The sequence below is a fragment of the Ictidomys tridecemlineatus genome, chromosome 7, assembly GCF_052094955.1.
Source record: "Ictidomys tridecemlineatus isolate mIctTri1 chromosome 7, mIctTri1.hap1, whole genome shotgun sequence".
NCBI classification, from domain to species: domain Eukaryota; kingdom Metazoa; phylum Chordata; class Mammalia; order Rodentia; family Sciuridae; genus Ictidomys; species Ictidomys tridecemlineatus.
In genome coordinates this window covers 107,914,468-107,931,947 of record NC_135483.1, presented here as the reverse complement: position 1 = coordinate 107,931,947, position 17,480 = coordinate 107,914,468, and the positions used below count along the sequence as shown (strand labels likewise).

At 34.5% G+C, this 17,480-nt stretch overlaps 1 protein-coding gene across 6 annotated transcripts in view; it reads right to left on the bottom strand.

Annotated features, from left to right (window-relative positions):
* Rab3gap1 (RAB3 GTPase activating protein catalytic subunit 1) overlaps positions 1-14,393 on the bottom strand; it is an 86,115-nt gene extending 71,722 nt beyond the window's left edge. For all 6 annotated transcript variants that reach the window (XM_078017303.1, XM_078017304.1, XM_021721377.3 and 3 more), the window contains exons 1-3: positions 14,303-14,393; positions 14,147-14,202; positions 11,779-11,854 (exon numbers count right to left, since the gene is read on the bottom strand). In XM_078017303.1, coding sequence (XP_077873429.1) covers positions 11,779-11,854; positions 14,147-14,202; positions 14,303-14,320 — 150 coding nt within the window. In that variant the 5' untranslated portion in view covers positions 14,321-14,393. The remainder of the gene's footprint in view (positions 1-11,778; positions 11,855-14,146; positions 14,203-14,302) is intronic.
* Positions 14,394-17,480: the final 3,087 nt, after the last annotated feature.

Here is a 17,480-nt window from a genome sequence, read left to right as displayed (position 1 = left end):
GATGCTTAACGTCACTAATAATTCAAAAGCACATTGGGATACTACTTTAAATCTGTTAAGATGACTATTATTTAAAACACCAGAAAATAAGTGTGTTGTACAGGATATGCATTGCTAGTGGGAATATAAAATGATACAGCCACAATAGAAAATAATATAGAAGCCCCTCAAGAAATGAAATGTATAATTTCCCCATGATCCAGCAATTCCATTTCTGGTTTATACCCCCAAGGAACTGAAGCAGGAACACAAACACATATTTATACACCCCTGTTCATAGCAGTTACTCAAAACAGTCAAAAGGTAGATGTAATCCATGTCCATCGATAGATGAATAACTAAAAAATGTATATACATACCATGAAACATTATTCAGCCTTTAAAAGGGATGAAATTCTGACAGATGCTGCAATACAAATGAATCTTAAGGACATTATGCTTAATAAAATAAGCTAGTCACAAATAGGCAAACAGTGTATGATTCCTCTTATATGAGTTTGTTTTTCTTGAATGAGTATTTTTGTTAGGGATGATGAAAAAGTTTTGAATATGGATGGTGAACATATTTGCACTACATGAATGTATTTAATGCCAATGAACTATATACAATTAAAATGGTAAATTTTATGTGATGTATTTTTGCCATAGTAAAAAATACATAAACTCTCGGGAAACAAAAACATTCAAATTAAGAAGAAAATGACTGAGAAAAATATTTGCAAGAGTTAGCACTCATAAAAACATTAAGAGCTCTTCTACAATTCAACAAGACAGCAGAAAATTGGTGAGTGTACATGATAAGCCATCAGAAAGGGAATTCTAATGTTTAATAAACACAAAGAAATGCTTAAAAGTACTCAGGGAAATATAAATACAAATGAGGCAGTTTTATTCTATCATACTAGTAAAAATAAAATGAAAATAATGTTGGAGGATTGGGGTTCTTGGTGTTTTTCCCCACACACATGTGAGAGTGTAAATACATTTAACCATTTTGACAGAAAACATGGCTATATTCCTTAAATATAAAAATCACATCCCCTCTGATCTAGTAATTTCACTTATAGAATTCTTTTTAAAATATATTTATTTTTTATTTGTAGTTGGACACAATACCTATTTATTTATTTATTTGTTTGTTTATTTATTTATATGTAGTGCTGAGGATCAAACCCAGGGCCTCACATGGGCGAGGCAAGCACTCTACCACTGAGCCACAACCCCAGCCCTTATAGAACTCTTTATTACAGAAATATTCATACAAATATGCAAGGTATACACAGTCATGCTTACTACCTTATCATAATACCATAACTGCAAAAACTAAAAAGTAAATATTCTTCAATAGGACTATGTACAGACATTAGGATACAGTCATTCAATGAACTATATATAGTACAAGCACTAAAATAATGATAGATGTTTTTGTCCTATGTTGCAAAAGTGCCAACAAGATAAAGTTTTTTTAAAAAGGAAGTGTAATAAAAGAATACGATCATTTTCTCGTTAAAAATGTAATATGTACACAGAAAAGAACAAACTGTTAAAACTTGTTAGCTGTAGAAAGTAGATGAGAGGAAGTGATAATGCAAAGATTATCACTTTTTTAAAATACAAACATCATTTAGTTTGGTGACATTATTTTGCAATTAAAGGTATTTTAAGTTTTGCAAGTAAAGTATTTGGGACTCCAAAATAAAAATTGAAACAACAACAAAGGACAACGAGAACAGAATTAATTTTAGGAAACTGACTCCAAAAGAAAACCTTCTAGACAATTTAGATAGATCTCTTGCTCCAAAATATTTCTCCAAACAATGTAAAAGTTTTAACTTACTTGTCTTACATTTTTCTGTAATATCAAAAGCATTCTTTTAAAAACTTGAAAACTAAATGGTGAAAAGAAATTCCGAGACAGGAGCCCAAAAGCAGTTTGGAGGACTAATTTTAGTCATTTAGATAAGGAACTCTATGCTTAGAAGCATAACAATGTCAATTTCATTTTTCTTTTTCCTTTAGTATTTTAATAAAACACAAAACCAAAAATAATTTTTGTGAGAATATTTATTATTCATTCAAAAAATTTTCCCCCAGTGCTGGGGGATGGAACACAGAACCTCATACGTGCTAGAAAGTGCTGCATCCCCTGCCCTTCGAATCTTTTAAATTAATTAACAAAACTATTTTTTAATGATAGAGATTAGCATACATTTGGCTTTGGGAGTGAAGATGGGGTAGAAACCAGAAATTAAGGAAAGAAGTAAGTAATTTTGAGCATTTAACATTTAAGGGCTAGCAAAACTTGAAGCTTTTGGCCTCAGAGTCAAGATAGCAGAAATCAGTAAAAATGGCTAAAGACAAAAACAAATTTCATCAACTAAAAAATTACCACTTCTGTATATGAGAGAAAACTACGGCTTCTTCATAGCCTTGCAATCTCCATCATGCAAACTGTTCCAAAATTTCAAGTTCAAGTAAGACTTTGCAGAGGTATTCTCACCAAAACTAAACACATTAATTTTAAAAATAATAAAAACATACAAAAACTTTTTTTTTTTTTTGGTACTGGGGATTGAACCCAGGAGCACTTAACCACTGGGTCACATCCCTAGCCCTTTTTTGTATTTTATTTAGACAGGGTCTAGCTGAGTTGCTAAGTGCTTTGCCAAGTTGCTAAGGCCGGCTCTGAACTCCCAATCCTCCTGCCTCAGCCTCCAGAGTCCCTGAGATTTCAGGTGTGTGCCACCATGCCTGGCACAAGAGTCATTTTAAACAGCTTTTATTTAACCTGTTTTGGGGTCACAGGCTTCTTTGAGTATCTGATGAATACTATGCACCATCTTTTAAAAAAGAGCTCACTGTGTGTGTGTGTGTGTGTGTGTGTGTGTGTGTGTATATATACACACACATACACACAGTGGTGATCCTTCTAACCACCAAAAGTTATAAATCCTTTAAACCAGCAGAACTCTAATTTTAATAGTACTATAAAAACCTAACTTCTACTGTAATTTTCTTAGATATCTGGTTTGGATTAATTGCCTGAACAGCTAAGAGTCTCTAGTTGTAACTTTCCTAGAAAGAGCAACAGAAATACTTACAACTGACGGATGAATAAATGACCATGGAGCAAAGGGATAAGGATTCAACAATCTTGAAGTGAGGAAATGCAAAGGGAGAATGTTGTTTTGAGAAACACAAAATAAGGAAAAAATTTCTGGTACATAGTTGGCACTTTATAAATGAATAAATGACTGGGCTGGGGATACAGCTCAATTGGTAGAGAGTTTGCCTTGCATGCACAAGGCCCTGAGTTCAATTCCCAACACCACATTAAAAAATAAAACAAATAAATGAACAAAAGAAATAGCTTAAAAGAGTAAGACAATCTTAGAACATGGCCCCAGAAATAGGACAAGAAATTTAATATTTTATGCCACCCTAAAAACATTTAAATATTACTCCATATGGAAAAATGCAACCTAGCTTCTAAACAACCACTTTTACAATATTTTAGAATATGACTCATCCATAAAACTTAACTTTGCAGTGAATATAAAATTAGAAAAAAAATAAAATTACTGTGCGGCCAATTTGGAAAGCAGTATGGAGATTCCTGGGAAAGCTGGGAATGGAACCACCATTTGACCCAGCTATTGCCCTTCTCAGACTATTCCCTGAAGACCTTAAAAGAGCGTACTACAGGGATACTGCTACATCGATGTTCATAGCAGCACAATTCACAATAGCTAGACTGTGGAACCAACCTAGATGCCCTTCAATAGATGAGTGGATAAAAAAATTGTGGCAGCTATACACAATGGAGTATTATGCAGCACTAAGAAACGACAAAATCATAGAATTTGCAGGGAAATGGATGGCATTAGAGCAGATTATGCTAAGTGAAGCTAGCCAAGCCCTAAAAAACAAATGTCAAATGTCTTCTTTGATATAAAGAGAGCCACTAAGAATAGAACAGGAAGGAAGAGCATGAGGAAAAGACTAACAGTAAACTAAGACGAATGGGGGGAGAGAAAGGGAGAGAGAAGGGAAAGCATATGGAAATGGTAGGAGACCTTCAGTGATACACAAAATTATAAGAGGTTATGAGGGGCAAGGGGGAGGGGGAAAAAAGGGGAGAGAATTGAACAACAGCAGAGGAGGTAGAGAGGGAAGATGGGAGGGAAGGGGAGGGGAGGGGGGATAGTAGGGGATAGGAAAGGTAGCAGAATACAACAGTCACTAATATGCCATTATGTAAAAATGTGAGTATGTAACAGAAGTGAGTCTGCATTATGTATTTGGGGAGTTCAAAACCCAATTGAGTCAAATGTATGAAAGATGATATATCATGAGCTCTGTAATGTTTTGAACAATCAATAAAAAAATGGGAAAAAAATGGCATTTATACACCATGGAGTATTACACAGCACTAAAAAATGACAAAATCATGGAATTTACAGGGAAATGGATGGCACTAGAGCAGACTATGCTAAGTGAAGCTAGCCAATCCCTAAAAAACAAATGCCAAATGTCTTCTTTGATATAATGAGAGCAACTAAGAACAGAGCAGGGAGGAAGAGCAGGAGGAAAAGATTAACATTAAACAGAGACATGAGGTGGGAGGGAAAGGGAGAGAAAAGGGAAATTGCATGGAAATGGAAGGAGATCCTCATTGTTATACAAAATTACATATAAGAGGTTGTGAGGGGAATGGGAAAATAAACAAGGAGAGAAATGAATTACAGTAGATGGGGTAGACAGAGAAGATGGGAGGGGAGGGGAGGGGAGATAGTAGAGGATAGGAAAGGTAGCAGAATACAACAGTTACTAATATGGCATTATGTAAAAATGTGAATGTATAACCAATGTGATTCTGCAATCTGTATTTGGGGTAAAAATGGGAGTTCATAACCCACTTGAATCTAATGTATGAAATATGATATGTCAAGAGCTTCGTAATGTTTTGAACAACCAATAAAAAAAGAAATGAAAAAAATATATAAATAAATAAAATTACTAAATCAAAGTCAGAAGGAAAAAAGGAGAAAATTAATTCAAAAAGGGGAAAAATAAAAACTAAAACCAAAACATAAAGAAAATACTTATAAAACTAAATACAGAAGAATTTAACTACATAATTATTTACTTTAAAATGTACCAGACATAGAAAAAAGACTTTCTGCCTTTTGCATAATGCTTAAGAAATGCCATCATCACCATATTTTAACAAAATCTCCAAGCAACTAAATATAATCTGTTTATGCTGTTTATCTTTTGCAAAAGGAACATGACAAGTTCAAAGGATTAATCACATGTTCTGAGGAGACAACCAATCAGCTAATGGTTGATTACTGATGACGTACCAGGCAATGTGTCATGTAAAAGTAATAAATAAATCAGCAAATTAACTGTTATAACCAATGTTACTAGATCATATCCTCTGTATGCCAAACTCCCTAAAAAAGGGTCACAGCACTGGAGATGTAATTGCCAATTGTAAAATGATCACAGCTTTATTTTTTGTAGCATTTGCAGTAACAAAATGTGATCTATACCAAACCAAGTGGTAAAATTTAAATGAGAATGTCATTTAATGAAATTAATTACTTATAAACAGCTCACATATAAGACTGATGTTTGCTATTTAGAATTATGTTGTAGAGACATTTTATTACATTTTATTTATTACATAAAATAAGTGAGTAAATGGTTTTGGCTAAGACTTCAAGAAAAATATTTATACAGTTATATTTATTAGTTTTAGTGGTATATGCCCCATATCAAATTTAAGTTCAACATGAAATTCATAATGTGTATTAAGACTTATCACACTGAAAATTTTACCAATCATATTTAGTTATCATGCTGTAACTAAATAACAAGCAAATCTTCAAAACTGTGCCAAAGAAAAGAATTAGGAAACAGTTGATCCAAAAATGTCTATAGAGCTCTCTCATTATCTTAAAACTAAACCTAAGCCTTCTCAGCCAGTATACTTTACATACCATAAAGCACTTCCCCTTCCCTCCAACAAGGTGTTAGGTTTTTAATTGCTAGATGCTCTAAGGATTAATGAATAATTTTTATTTGCAAAAAAGGTGTTAAGTAATTCTACTTGTTTATATTCTCCTCTACAGCTCCTGGACACATGTGAGAGAGAGGGTTAAAACTAAGGGTTAATGCCAGCCGTGGTGATGCACACCTGTAATCCCAGTGGCTCAGGAGGCTGAGACAGGAGGAACTTGATTTCAAAGCCAGCCTCAGCAATAGTGAAGCACTAAGCAACTCAGTGAGACCCTATCTCTACATAAAATACAAAATAGGGCTGGGGATGTGGCTCAGTAGCTGAGTGCCCCTGAGTTCAATCCCAAGTACTCACCCTCCCTTCCCCACTTCAAAAAAAAAAAAAAAAAAAACCCTAAGAGTTAACATTAATTGGAAGAGCACAAAGCAAAAAAACATCAGAGGTAAAATTCCATACAAGCAGTATGGCTTTAGAGCCCTCATTCATCACATGCTATGCTGCCTCTTGAAGGTATCTCTTGCCATTTTTATCTTACAAAAATAAAAATTTTGACACTAACACCAAAAACTCCCCAAACTTTAAAAAAGAAATAAAATCAAATGTCAGTTATTTTCTTCTGTACCATCTCCAAAGAAAAAGACACCATAGATACTAAAAAAAAAAATAAAAATGGAGGGAAAAAAACAAACTATAAATTTATTATAGTCTTATTCCTTAAACATTGTGAGCAGCTAAATGTTGCTTTCATTTTATTCATTTCAGAAACACTGTATTTCCATCAGTGACTAGCCCAGAACTATCTGAAGTTTTCCCCAAAACTTCAGCATTAAAATTACTCTACTCCTCACTTTAATGATCCATAAAATACCCAAATGTTCTGAGAAAATGCAAATAAAGGAAACTTAACTAGTTATAAAATTTGTATCATTCCCAAGATTTGACTTATTGTTATAACTTAGCTTGAAAAGTTTTCAAACTAGAGAAAACTTATAGTCCAAATTTATTTTAAATTTGTTGTATGAACTCTAAGCACAGAAGTGTCATTTGATTCTGTGGAGTGGGTATAAAAAATCTGAACTCATTTCAATACCTTCTAAAGTTAATGGTTTTTCTTCCATGAATTTTTCAGAGGGGAAAGAGCCAGTCACTGACTAAATCATTCTATTACCACTAGATCATGACATACCTAAACTTAACATTTTATAAAAAGTACTTATAATTTTTGCTAGGTATATAAAATCATAAAATTACAAAGCTAAAAGGAATTTGAAAGTTTAATTCCTCTTTCCTTCAAGCAGGATCATACTTATACCACCAAGATTTTTATCTATCTTATCAAGTCCAAGATACTAAAATCTAAAACCTGCCTTAGAAAATCTTTTTTAATAGTGCTTTAAGTAATGCTATATTTACTTAAACTTCTGAAACCAAAGACAAGACAGAGCTGAGAAATCATGTGGGTTCTAAAGGCAAGTGAGACTTAGGTTAAATCCTGGTTATACCAACTACTGGCAAAATGGCTGGACAAACTGGTAAATGAATACAAAGCTCATTTCTCTATACCAAACCAAGGATATACTGAGGAACCAGGGTTTACAAATTAAAAAGGAAGGGGCTGGAAGTGTAGTCCAGTGGTAGAGCATGTGTTTTGCATGTACAATTCTTCTCCTGGGTTCAAACCAGGAAAATTCTTTTCTAATTCTTTTCCTGGGTTCAAACCCAGCACCCCCCATAAATATTAATTTCAAATGATAATGTGCTTGTTATATGTTAACAAAGTTCCAGTTGCCAGGAAAAAAATTAATAAGAGTAGCATTATTTTACATTTTGCAAATCTTTTTAATGTATAGGTTTTTCTTAAAAGACAATAGGATACTCATATCTGCTTCTGCATTCAATATTTCCAGTCTACTGTTTCAACTGAAATACTATAGGAAGAAAACTTGCCCTGACAAAAGTAAAGCAGTTGGAAAAGGCAGGGTCTTGACAACCCTTCAGAAGCTCTCAGGCACCAAGATGAATTCTTCAGATCACAGACTAAGAATTGCTAATCTAAGGGAATTTTAATCCATGCACAACTCAGGTCTGCACGATGATAAACTTTGCTAGATTTCGTCAACAGAGAATAGAGCTCATGACTGGCAGGGCAATTCTAAAATTGAGGTGAAAACAATCTTGAAGGAAAGAAGCCAATAAGGAAGTAAACTTCAAAATGTATAAAACACTGCCCCAATAAGGGAGTAAACCTCAAAATGTATAAAACACTATCTATTAAACCATGCAGGTACAATGGAGACTTGAGCACATTAAGAGCACTGCTGGCATTATTAAAAATGGAATGAAATTATTTATTTATTTATTTGGTCTAATTAGTTGTACATGACAGCAGAATGCACTTCAATTCACAGTACACAAATGGAGCACAATTTTTCTCTGGTTGTACATGAAGTAGAGTCACATCATTTGTGCAATCATACATGTACCTAGGGTAACAATGTCCGTCTCGTGGAATGGAATTTTAAACGAGCTAAAATAAGTGTTTGCTGGAACAAAAAAAACAAAAACTCTTCAGAGGAATCCAACAGAAATGTTATGAGTCTTATGAATGAAAATTTATGCTTATATAATTCTCATAGGAACACAACAGAAATTTTATCAATGAAAATTTATGCTTACATAATGAAATATAGATTATGTTGTCTTCACATTTCACTCATAATCTAAGCATAAAATTTAAAATTTACTAGATACACATACACACACAAAAAGCCAAGCAAATAAAAAACTGGAAAATGTGACTTAATTTGAAAAAATAAAAAGTTAACAGAAACCAATTCCAAGAAGACCTAGGTAATGCAACTGGCTTTAGACTAGCTGTAATAAATATGTTCAAGGACTAAAGAAACATATCTCCAAGATAAACTTTAATCAAGATAAGTAATCTCAGAGAAACAGAAATTAGAAGAACCAAATAGAAATTATAGACCTAAAGGTACAACAACTGAATTGAAAAATACATCACATGGACCTAATAGCCAGTTGGAGACAACAAAAGAAAGAGTAAATAAACTCAAAATCACAAAAAAAGTATCCAACCTAAAAGAGAGACAAAAGGTCTGAGATTAGCAGAATGATAGACTACCTTTGGGAGCAGTATTGAGGTCAAACATAATTCAAGACACAGAAAAATAGAGGATGGGGCAGAAAAAAATAAATATTTGAATAAATAATAGCCTAAATTTTCCCAATGTCATGAAACATTATCTATCTTATCAAGTCCAAGATACTAAAATCTAAAACCTTAGAAAATCTTTTTTAATAGTTGCTTTAAGTAATGCTATATTTACTTAAACTTCTGAAACCAAAGACAAGATAAAGTTGAGAAATCATGTGGGTTCTGAAAACCTTATCCCATATTAAACCCAAGTAGAAAAAACACAAAGAAAACACATCTTTGTACATCACTGACAGACAGCTCAAAGTTTCTTTAAAAAAAAAAAAAAAAAATCTTGAAAGTAGTCAGAAAAACCCAAAAGTAGAACAAAAGTATGAATGATATCTACTACCTCATTCAACCATAGAAACAGAAGACAACTATATATGAAACTCTAGGACAAAGAAAAGTGATCTATGGTGTATATAATAAAAACAGCAGATACCTGGGGGCATGGGGATTAACTGGAAAGGGTCACTAGAGATCTTTCTAATGGTGACAAAACATCCTTCATCTTGGTAGTAGTGTGAATACATCATCGGATTTGTTAAAACTAAGCAGTCACATTTTGTATATTACAATGTATGTAAATTCTATCTTTAAGAACTATTTAAAAATCTAGTAGGGTTAAGGAATTGAACAGAGATACTACAGCATAAGAAATGGCAGAATACTGTTAAAACTGGGTGATGGATTTGTGGATTCATTATACTATTTTGTAAACTTTACATATTATTTGAAAATTTCCACAAGTTTTTAAAACTTTTTCTTTTAATTCCTCTTCAGCTGGAAGAGGATTAGTAATTATTCTTCTTTATATTACATAAAGTCTCTTATTACAACTTTATCTAAACTTTCTTTTCCGAGACAAATAATCCCTGCCATTTATGCTTTCTTTAATCTTATTTGTAATTGTTTCTACAGCTCACTTTGAAGTCTAGTTGTGTATTCCACGTCTATGTACTACTATTCAGTAGGGAGAAAACAGCTGAACTAACATTTCTTAAGCCTCTACTACATGCTTAGTAGTATGCTACCTTCTGTAAATATACTGACAATTTAAATCCCAGAATGAATTTAGAATTTACTATTTTAATCTGATCTATTTATTACTTCTTTCCCTCACTAGAATTTACCTTCAATGACAGCATGAACCTTATTTTGTTTGCTACTTATTCCACGAGGCATATAGCAGTACTCAGTAAATGCACCTAAATCAAACAATTAAAGAATATTAGGGCTTATAAATACCTGGTTCAACTCTCTTTTTTGATAATGCAAATCTTTTCCTGTCCAAGCTATATCTACCCTTTAATCTTACTGGAATCTTTATCAATCGTTATGTATTTGTTTCAAGTGGAATAGGGCAAACAGTTTGAGAACTTCACATTTTCTCTTTATTAAAAAATTTAAACAGGGCTGGGGATGTGGCTCAAGCGGTAGCGCGCTCGCCTGGCATGCGTGCAGCCCGGGTTTGATCCTCAGCACCACATACAAAGATGTTGTGTCCACCGATAACTAAAAAATAAATATTAAAATTCTCTCTCTCTCCCTCTCTCTCACTCTCTCTTTGAAAAAAAAATTTAAACAAAAAACATTTAATATAGTAAATCAATTTACATAATCAAAAAAATCTTTATATCATGTGTGATTTCTATAGGTGGTGTTACTTTTTCTGCTCATATTCATATGGATAAAGAAAACATCCGAATGTTTGGGTTTTTTTGATAGCCTCAAGTTCTGTATCGCCACTCTAAGCTAAAAATCCCTACAAATATCTAGAATTGAGTTCTTTACAGAGTAAATTGCAGTTGAACTATTATTGAGTTAATAATAGATGATAAAAAGAATCACTAGTTTTACTTCAAATGAAATTAACATACTAAACACCTACATAAACTTAAGATAAAATTGTTAAAATCCCTCAGTGAATCAAACAAAAACTAGGTTTGTTCCTCAGAGTTCATTCTTGAGGCAACATTTGGGTGTGGTTTGTGAATAAAATTATCAGTACTTTTGATTAGAATTAGAGTTCTACCTCAATATTGAATAATTTTTTCATTCTTACATAAAATTCTTAAAACAAGTTAAAATAGGTGAGGAAGTGGTTATCAAAACACAAAAATTTAGTAAAATATCTAATTAACCAAAAATTTTCCTTATAAACAAAATACACAGAAGTTGGTAAATACAATTTTTCTTTGACCAACTAAAAAACTTTGAAAAAAATTTTTTCTAACATTACAAGGAATAAGGCAAGAGAAAAGTAAACTTTTGATGAAACAAAAATCACTCACAAAGAATGACATTTTATATATATAGATATAGCTTTATTATTTAAAAAACATTTCACAAATGTCTTACACATATCATTTGCCACAAATTCAAATTTTTCCAAAAGCCATTTGATATCTACAGATTATACATAACTTTAAAATTAAACATTTAATTCAAATGTGCCAAATATAGCAAAGGGCTTAAAAACAGAGGTTTCAAAGTAAATACTAATTTAGAGACAGCAGCAAATAGATCTGACCTTTTCAAGTGGCCTTCCCAAAGAGTTTCCAATGAGTTTCCAGTCATTCAAGACTTCTTCAACTTTAGAAATAAACCTAGGAAGAAGACAAAAAAGCTTTCTCTAAATATGTAACTTCACATTTTTTTCCTATTACATAATTTCTTTTAAAAGGTAATTTCTATATTTTAACATTTTGGTTATAAAAGGCTTGTAAGTTTAATAGGCTAATTTATGGATATATAATAAAAGCAGAAATAATCTTGTTTAGCTCAAGTTTTAAAGAAGTTCAAAGTCTTAACTTTTTTTCTCATAAACTGTCCCACTCTACAAACAAGAGCATAAAAGCCAAGAAACAAATTTACTACTTTGTGTTCTCATACAATTGTTTCCATATGAAGAACTAAAGGATTTAATATTCTATTTCAGGATATTTTAAATATATAACCAGAGAAAAGTGATCATTTTTCCATTCAAAATACTGTTTTCTCACCCCACCCTCCTAAATTCAAATTACTTTTTTCTAACTACCTTCAAGATACCAATTTCAAATTCAACAGGCCCAAAACTGCTGTCACTTTGACACTTATTCTTTCAGGCAAGAAACTGCAGTTCCATGTTTGGTTTTCCCCACTCTCATACATATCAAATTCATTTATCTAAATCTTCTTTAAAATATCTTACAATTCTCCTTTGTTTTTCTCCAGTCCTCAAATCACCATCCTAACTATGAATCAAGTCATGATATTCACTTTCATTTTACCTCACCTGGCCATTCTAAAAATCAAGATTCTCTCACTACTTTTTTAAGCATTGGTTCTTTTCTAAGTGTGGTCTCCTCACCAGCAGGATCTGCTTTACCTGGGATCATGTTCTAAAAGCAAATTTTAGGATTCCACCTCACACCTAAAGAATCAGAAATTCTGAGGTGGATCCAAGCAATCTATGATTCTAATGCACACAAAAACCTGAGAATCACTGGTCAAAAGTATAGAATGTAGATTCCTTCACTTAACTTTGGAAGTTTTCCACAACCTGGTCTCATCTTCCATATTAATCTTAATTATTTCCTGTCAATAGGAAATATTTCTTCATGAAGTCAGAAAGATTCATTCTCATCTGTCAGTCAGATGTCTAGCCCTTCTCATGTCTAACCCACCCCTTCCCAATCCGTCTCTTCTAGGGTCTCTGCTATCTTGCCCACCTGGTCTTAATCTCCTGAGCTTCCCCATTAACTAGGACCATAAGCACCAGCACTAAGCTTCAACTGCCTATTTTCTCCCCCCCCCACTTTCTATTTTCAAATCTGCTAATTTCTTAGCTTTTCTACAAATTATCTCCAACAATTCTAGGTCCAAAACATTATCCCTATTTAAACTACTATTTTTACAGTTAAAGTGCCAATTGGATTACATTTTAACTATTTGCAGTTTGGGTTTTTTTTTTTTTAAACATAAGGATTATGTGGGGGGCAGAGGGGTTCCCCTTGGCGTGACTCAGGACCCTGGACACACTACCTGATGAGTATAGTCTTGTCAGTGTGACTGGGGGTCAGGGGAACACTGCAAGTCAAATCATTATTCCAATAGGGATTTTTAAAAAATATTTTTTCCTATGCCATCTAATTACGTATTCACAAATTTTACCTTCCAATCAGAAAGATTACAAAATTTCAACAATCTAAAAACTGACCTCAACACTGACAAAACTGAAGGGTTTCTGTGATACCAAACAGAAACCTTAATCTATCACTCCTCCACAAAACTGTCTTTCCACTAATATCAGTGGTATAACAATTCCACTCATACAGCTGTTCCGAGTTTGTTAGGCACAGGAAGCCTGGCACATCACCCACTGAATTGTTAAAACTTAAATCAAAACGTTCCTAAGCCATATGCAGACTTTGTAAAAAGGTTATTCTGAAAGACAGGATGGAGATGGTGGGAGTGTAGCAGATGGACCACCATCAATACACTTGAGAAAGGCCTCATCCTGAAAATGGAATACCGATGTCCACAGAAGAAAAAAATGCAGCTGCGAAGTTTATTGCTAATGATTAAATGAGTTAAACAAGAATGAAAATAGGAACGGTAGTGGTAGATTCGGCAACTATTTTTGTGTGTGGGCAAGGGTGTAGTCAAAGTGGGCTGAAAGTAAACAAAACTTTTTCTAAAAGCCCCACGGTCAAGGGTTTGGCCGACGGGGGCGGGCCGGGACTTGTCAAGACGGGATGCGGAAGAGGTCTGTATCTAACCAGAAAAGGGATGACTCGGGACCTACGGGTATTACTTTTCTCACAGAAGCGGCGTCACAAGTGTTATGTTTGGGCTAGGAAAGTGGCGGGGGCAGGCCAGGGCCCAGAGTACTGGCAACCGGAGATGCGACTCACCTTTCCCATTCCGAGGCAGTGGTGAAGTCTGTGATTTCAAATACTTCGGACTCGGGCTGAGGGAAAGGAAGGGAAAGAAAAGAAAAAAACTGAGCTCCAGACCGATGACGTGGAGGCGCGAACTTAGTGACATAAGATAGGAATCAGGGAACTCACCTCACTGTCAGCCGCCATCTTGAGGAGCGCCGGGTCGGGCGCTAGGACTGCCGGGAAGAAGAGCGCAAGAGGGGCGGAGGGCAGTGAGCGATAGTGGGCGGAGTATCGCCAAGGCCCCGCCCCTGAGGCCCAGCCTTCTGATGATGACTCTTCCTTAGGCTAGAGAATGCTCTTTTTTCCTAGGATAAGAATTTAGTATTCCCTACCTTAACGTCTGGCTGGCTTAATGATTTGAAATTTTCTGTACAGTAAATGATTACAGTAAAGTACCAGAAGGAAGGTAGAACAAAGTTCTAGATTCATGTGGATAAGATTGTATTAAAAAACCTAAAATACATTGGGTCTGTTTTCGTTTAAATTGTTTTTTGATTGCCAGGCCCTGAATAGGTGATAAAATCCCATCAATTTCTGTCACCATACTCCCTAAAGAACTTATCCAGTTTGGGTTAAGTAATAAAATAAAAATCATACTAGTTATCTGGTTTGGGGGAAGAGCAACATGCTGGTCAATTAATGCTTCACTTTTAAGCCATTAAGGAACAGAAGGGCTGCCAACTAACAGTTAAGAATTCTATTTCATACATACCGAAATATCCCAGATGAAATAATAACTTTTCTGAGATTTGCTTCAAAGTAATGAAAGGGGGAAAATGGGTGGGGATGGGAATGAAATAAAATCTGAGTCAATAATTGTTTAAACCAGTGATACGTACATGGGTGTTTATTATACTATTTCCTTTGTTTCACGTTTGAAGCTTTTCATAATTAAATTGTTTAAAATTAAATCTTATTTAATGAAATTGGCAACCCACAGAAAATCTGGAGGTGGCAGACCAGTAAATGCAGCTTCCATCATAAAAAGACTTAAAGTTAGGGACATAAAAGATATGGTGGTATAGACAGAGTAGACGAGGAAACTAAAGGTCAGAAGAATTTTGACAACAATTATTGCCAATGCAAAATGTTGCACGCATGTCTCAGTTTCTGTCCAGTACAAAACTGAGGGGCTGAATTACTACTGCAGTAATCTGTCCCAAGAAGTCTCAATTTGCACCTTTATTTATTTACAAGCATTTATTAAACATCTATTACATGTCAGTCTTTTTCCTAGGTTCCAGGAATGTGAAGATATATTGTAGATATAATCTCTGACTTCTAAGAACTCAAGGCCTATTAGGGAAGCTGGAAATTTGCTACATGAACAGGAAGAGGTGCTACCTGTGTCAGTGCCATTATCAGCAACATAAAGGTCAATGGTAACCTTGATAAGGAGCATCTTGGAAGAGAGCCGAAGGATAGAAAGGAGGCATCCATGTCAAGGGTGGGGAAGGATTTGAGCATGTCTAGAGATTGGAAGGTAGGAAAATCTGCTCTGTCTTTTGAACTGAACAAGGGTCTTGCAGTTAGAGCACAACTTCTGTGATGAAGTTGGAGAGAGAGGAATGGGCCAGACCAAACAGGGCCTTTTAAACCAGGGATAGATTTTATTTGAAGTGTAATGAAGGTCACTAGAATGTTTAAGCAAGAGAGCAATGTAATCTAATTTACATTTTGCAGAAGTATGGATGCCATATGAATAATAGATGGGAAGGGGGCAAAAGAAGAAATAGAAATAGCTAGAGACTATTAGAGAATTTTAGACAGAATGTGCAAAGGCTGTGACTAGGATGACGAGGTAAACAGATTTGGTAGGAATTTTAGAGATAGGATAGACAGGACTTGCTTATGGACTGAATTCAAGAATAAGGGAAATGTAGGAATCAATAATAATTTTCAGATTTCTAGCCTAAGTAGCCATATGAGGATAGTTTCTGCAATAGGGAAGGCTGCAAAGGAGCCTGAAAACAAAGAGTTCAGTTTGGTAGATGTTAAGTTTGGCAAGCTTGTAAGATATCCAAGGGCAGTTATGGAGAAAAAAAAATCAGGTGAGGAAAACGACTCAGAGGCAAGACCAGGGGTGAAGGTATAAATTCGTAAGTATTGGCATTTTCAATCACAAAAACAGATGAGGTGATTTAAGAATATAGAAAGGGAAGAAAAGACCCTTTCATTAAGTCCCAAAGAATTTTATATTTAGAGAATGGATAAAGGAAAGGAGTAGCTCAAGAAATAGGAGAACAAAGAAAGAGCAATTGCACAGAAACTGAGAGAGGAGACCATTTGCAAATGGTAAATATTGACTGCTGCTGAAAAAGCAAGTCAGAGAGGAATGTAAAGTCAAGGATGATTGGTTGTTTCTTGGGTTTCTTTTTGTTCACCTTTTTGGCAGAGGATAATAGACATGTTTGTATGCTGATGGAAATGGTCCAGTAGAGAGAGTGATGATGAAGGAGAGATGGGAGAGTTGAAGGAGAACATTCTTAATAAAGTGAGAGAGAGGAAGAAATCCACAGAGATGGTGATCACAGAACTCCAGGGAACACCAACTCTTGTGTGTTCCGAAATCTGACTGTAGGAGGTGCCCCCTACAGAAAACACCTTGTGAATAGCGCCTCTTGGAGTTGTGCAGCAAGGGAGTAGGAGGAATTCAGAGCATGTGCAACAAGGGAAAATGAAGTATATGTAGTAAGGTTGGCCTTTTTGGAGAAAAACAAGGAAGCGGGGAAAATCTGGATACAAACAGGGAGATTTGTATACCTAAAAGGAAGAGTTACTCACTCACTAATTTTTAAAGATTCTCACCAAATGAAGTAAGTTCATGGCTTTTAGGATCAAACATATCTGGGTTCAGACATTTATTAACTGTAGGACTTTGGGCAAATTACTTAACTCCTCTGAATCTGTTTCTCCACTAGAAAAATGGGCTTTGTACCACCTAATACTACATAGCAGACATTAAGTTCTATGTTCATATGTTCAACAGTACAATGTCCTGGCATTCAATAGGTGATCAATTATAGTAGTAGCATTATGATGACTGTACTAGGAAAAACATAAAGTGCTACTCACATGTAAGGCATTACTTATTTCCCTCCTTGCTTATCCATGAAGAAGTTTCAATACATACCAAAATCAGAAACTAAAAAAATCATGAAGATTTTGCTGTGTGAAGTCAAATTTTAGAAACTCTAGGAAGCAGCCTTACCAGGTTGCTAGGTAAAGTTTTCTTTCAGGATATTTTTGGCTTCTCATCTTCTCCCTGGAGAAATTTTTAAAATATGTTATTTGTTAAAGTGAA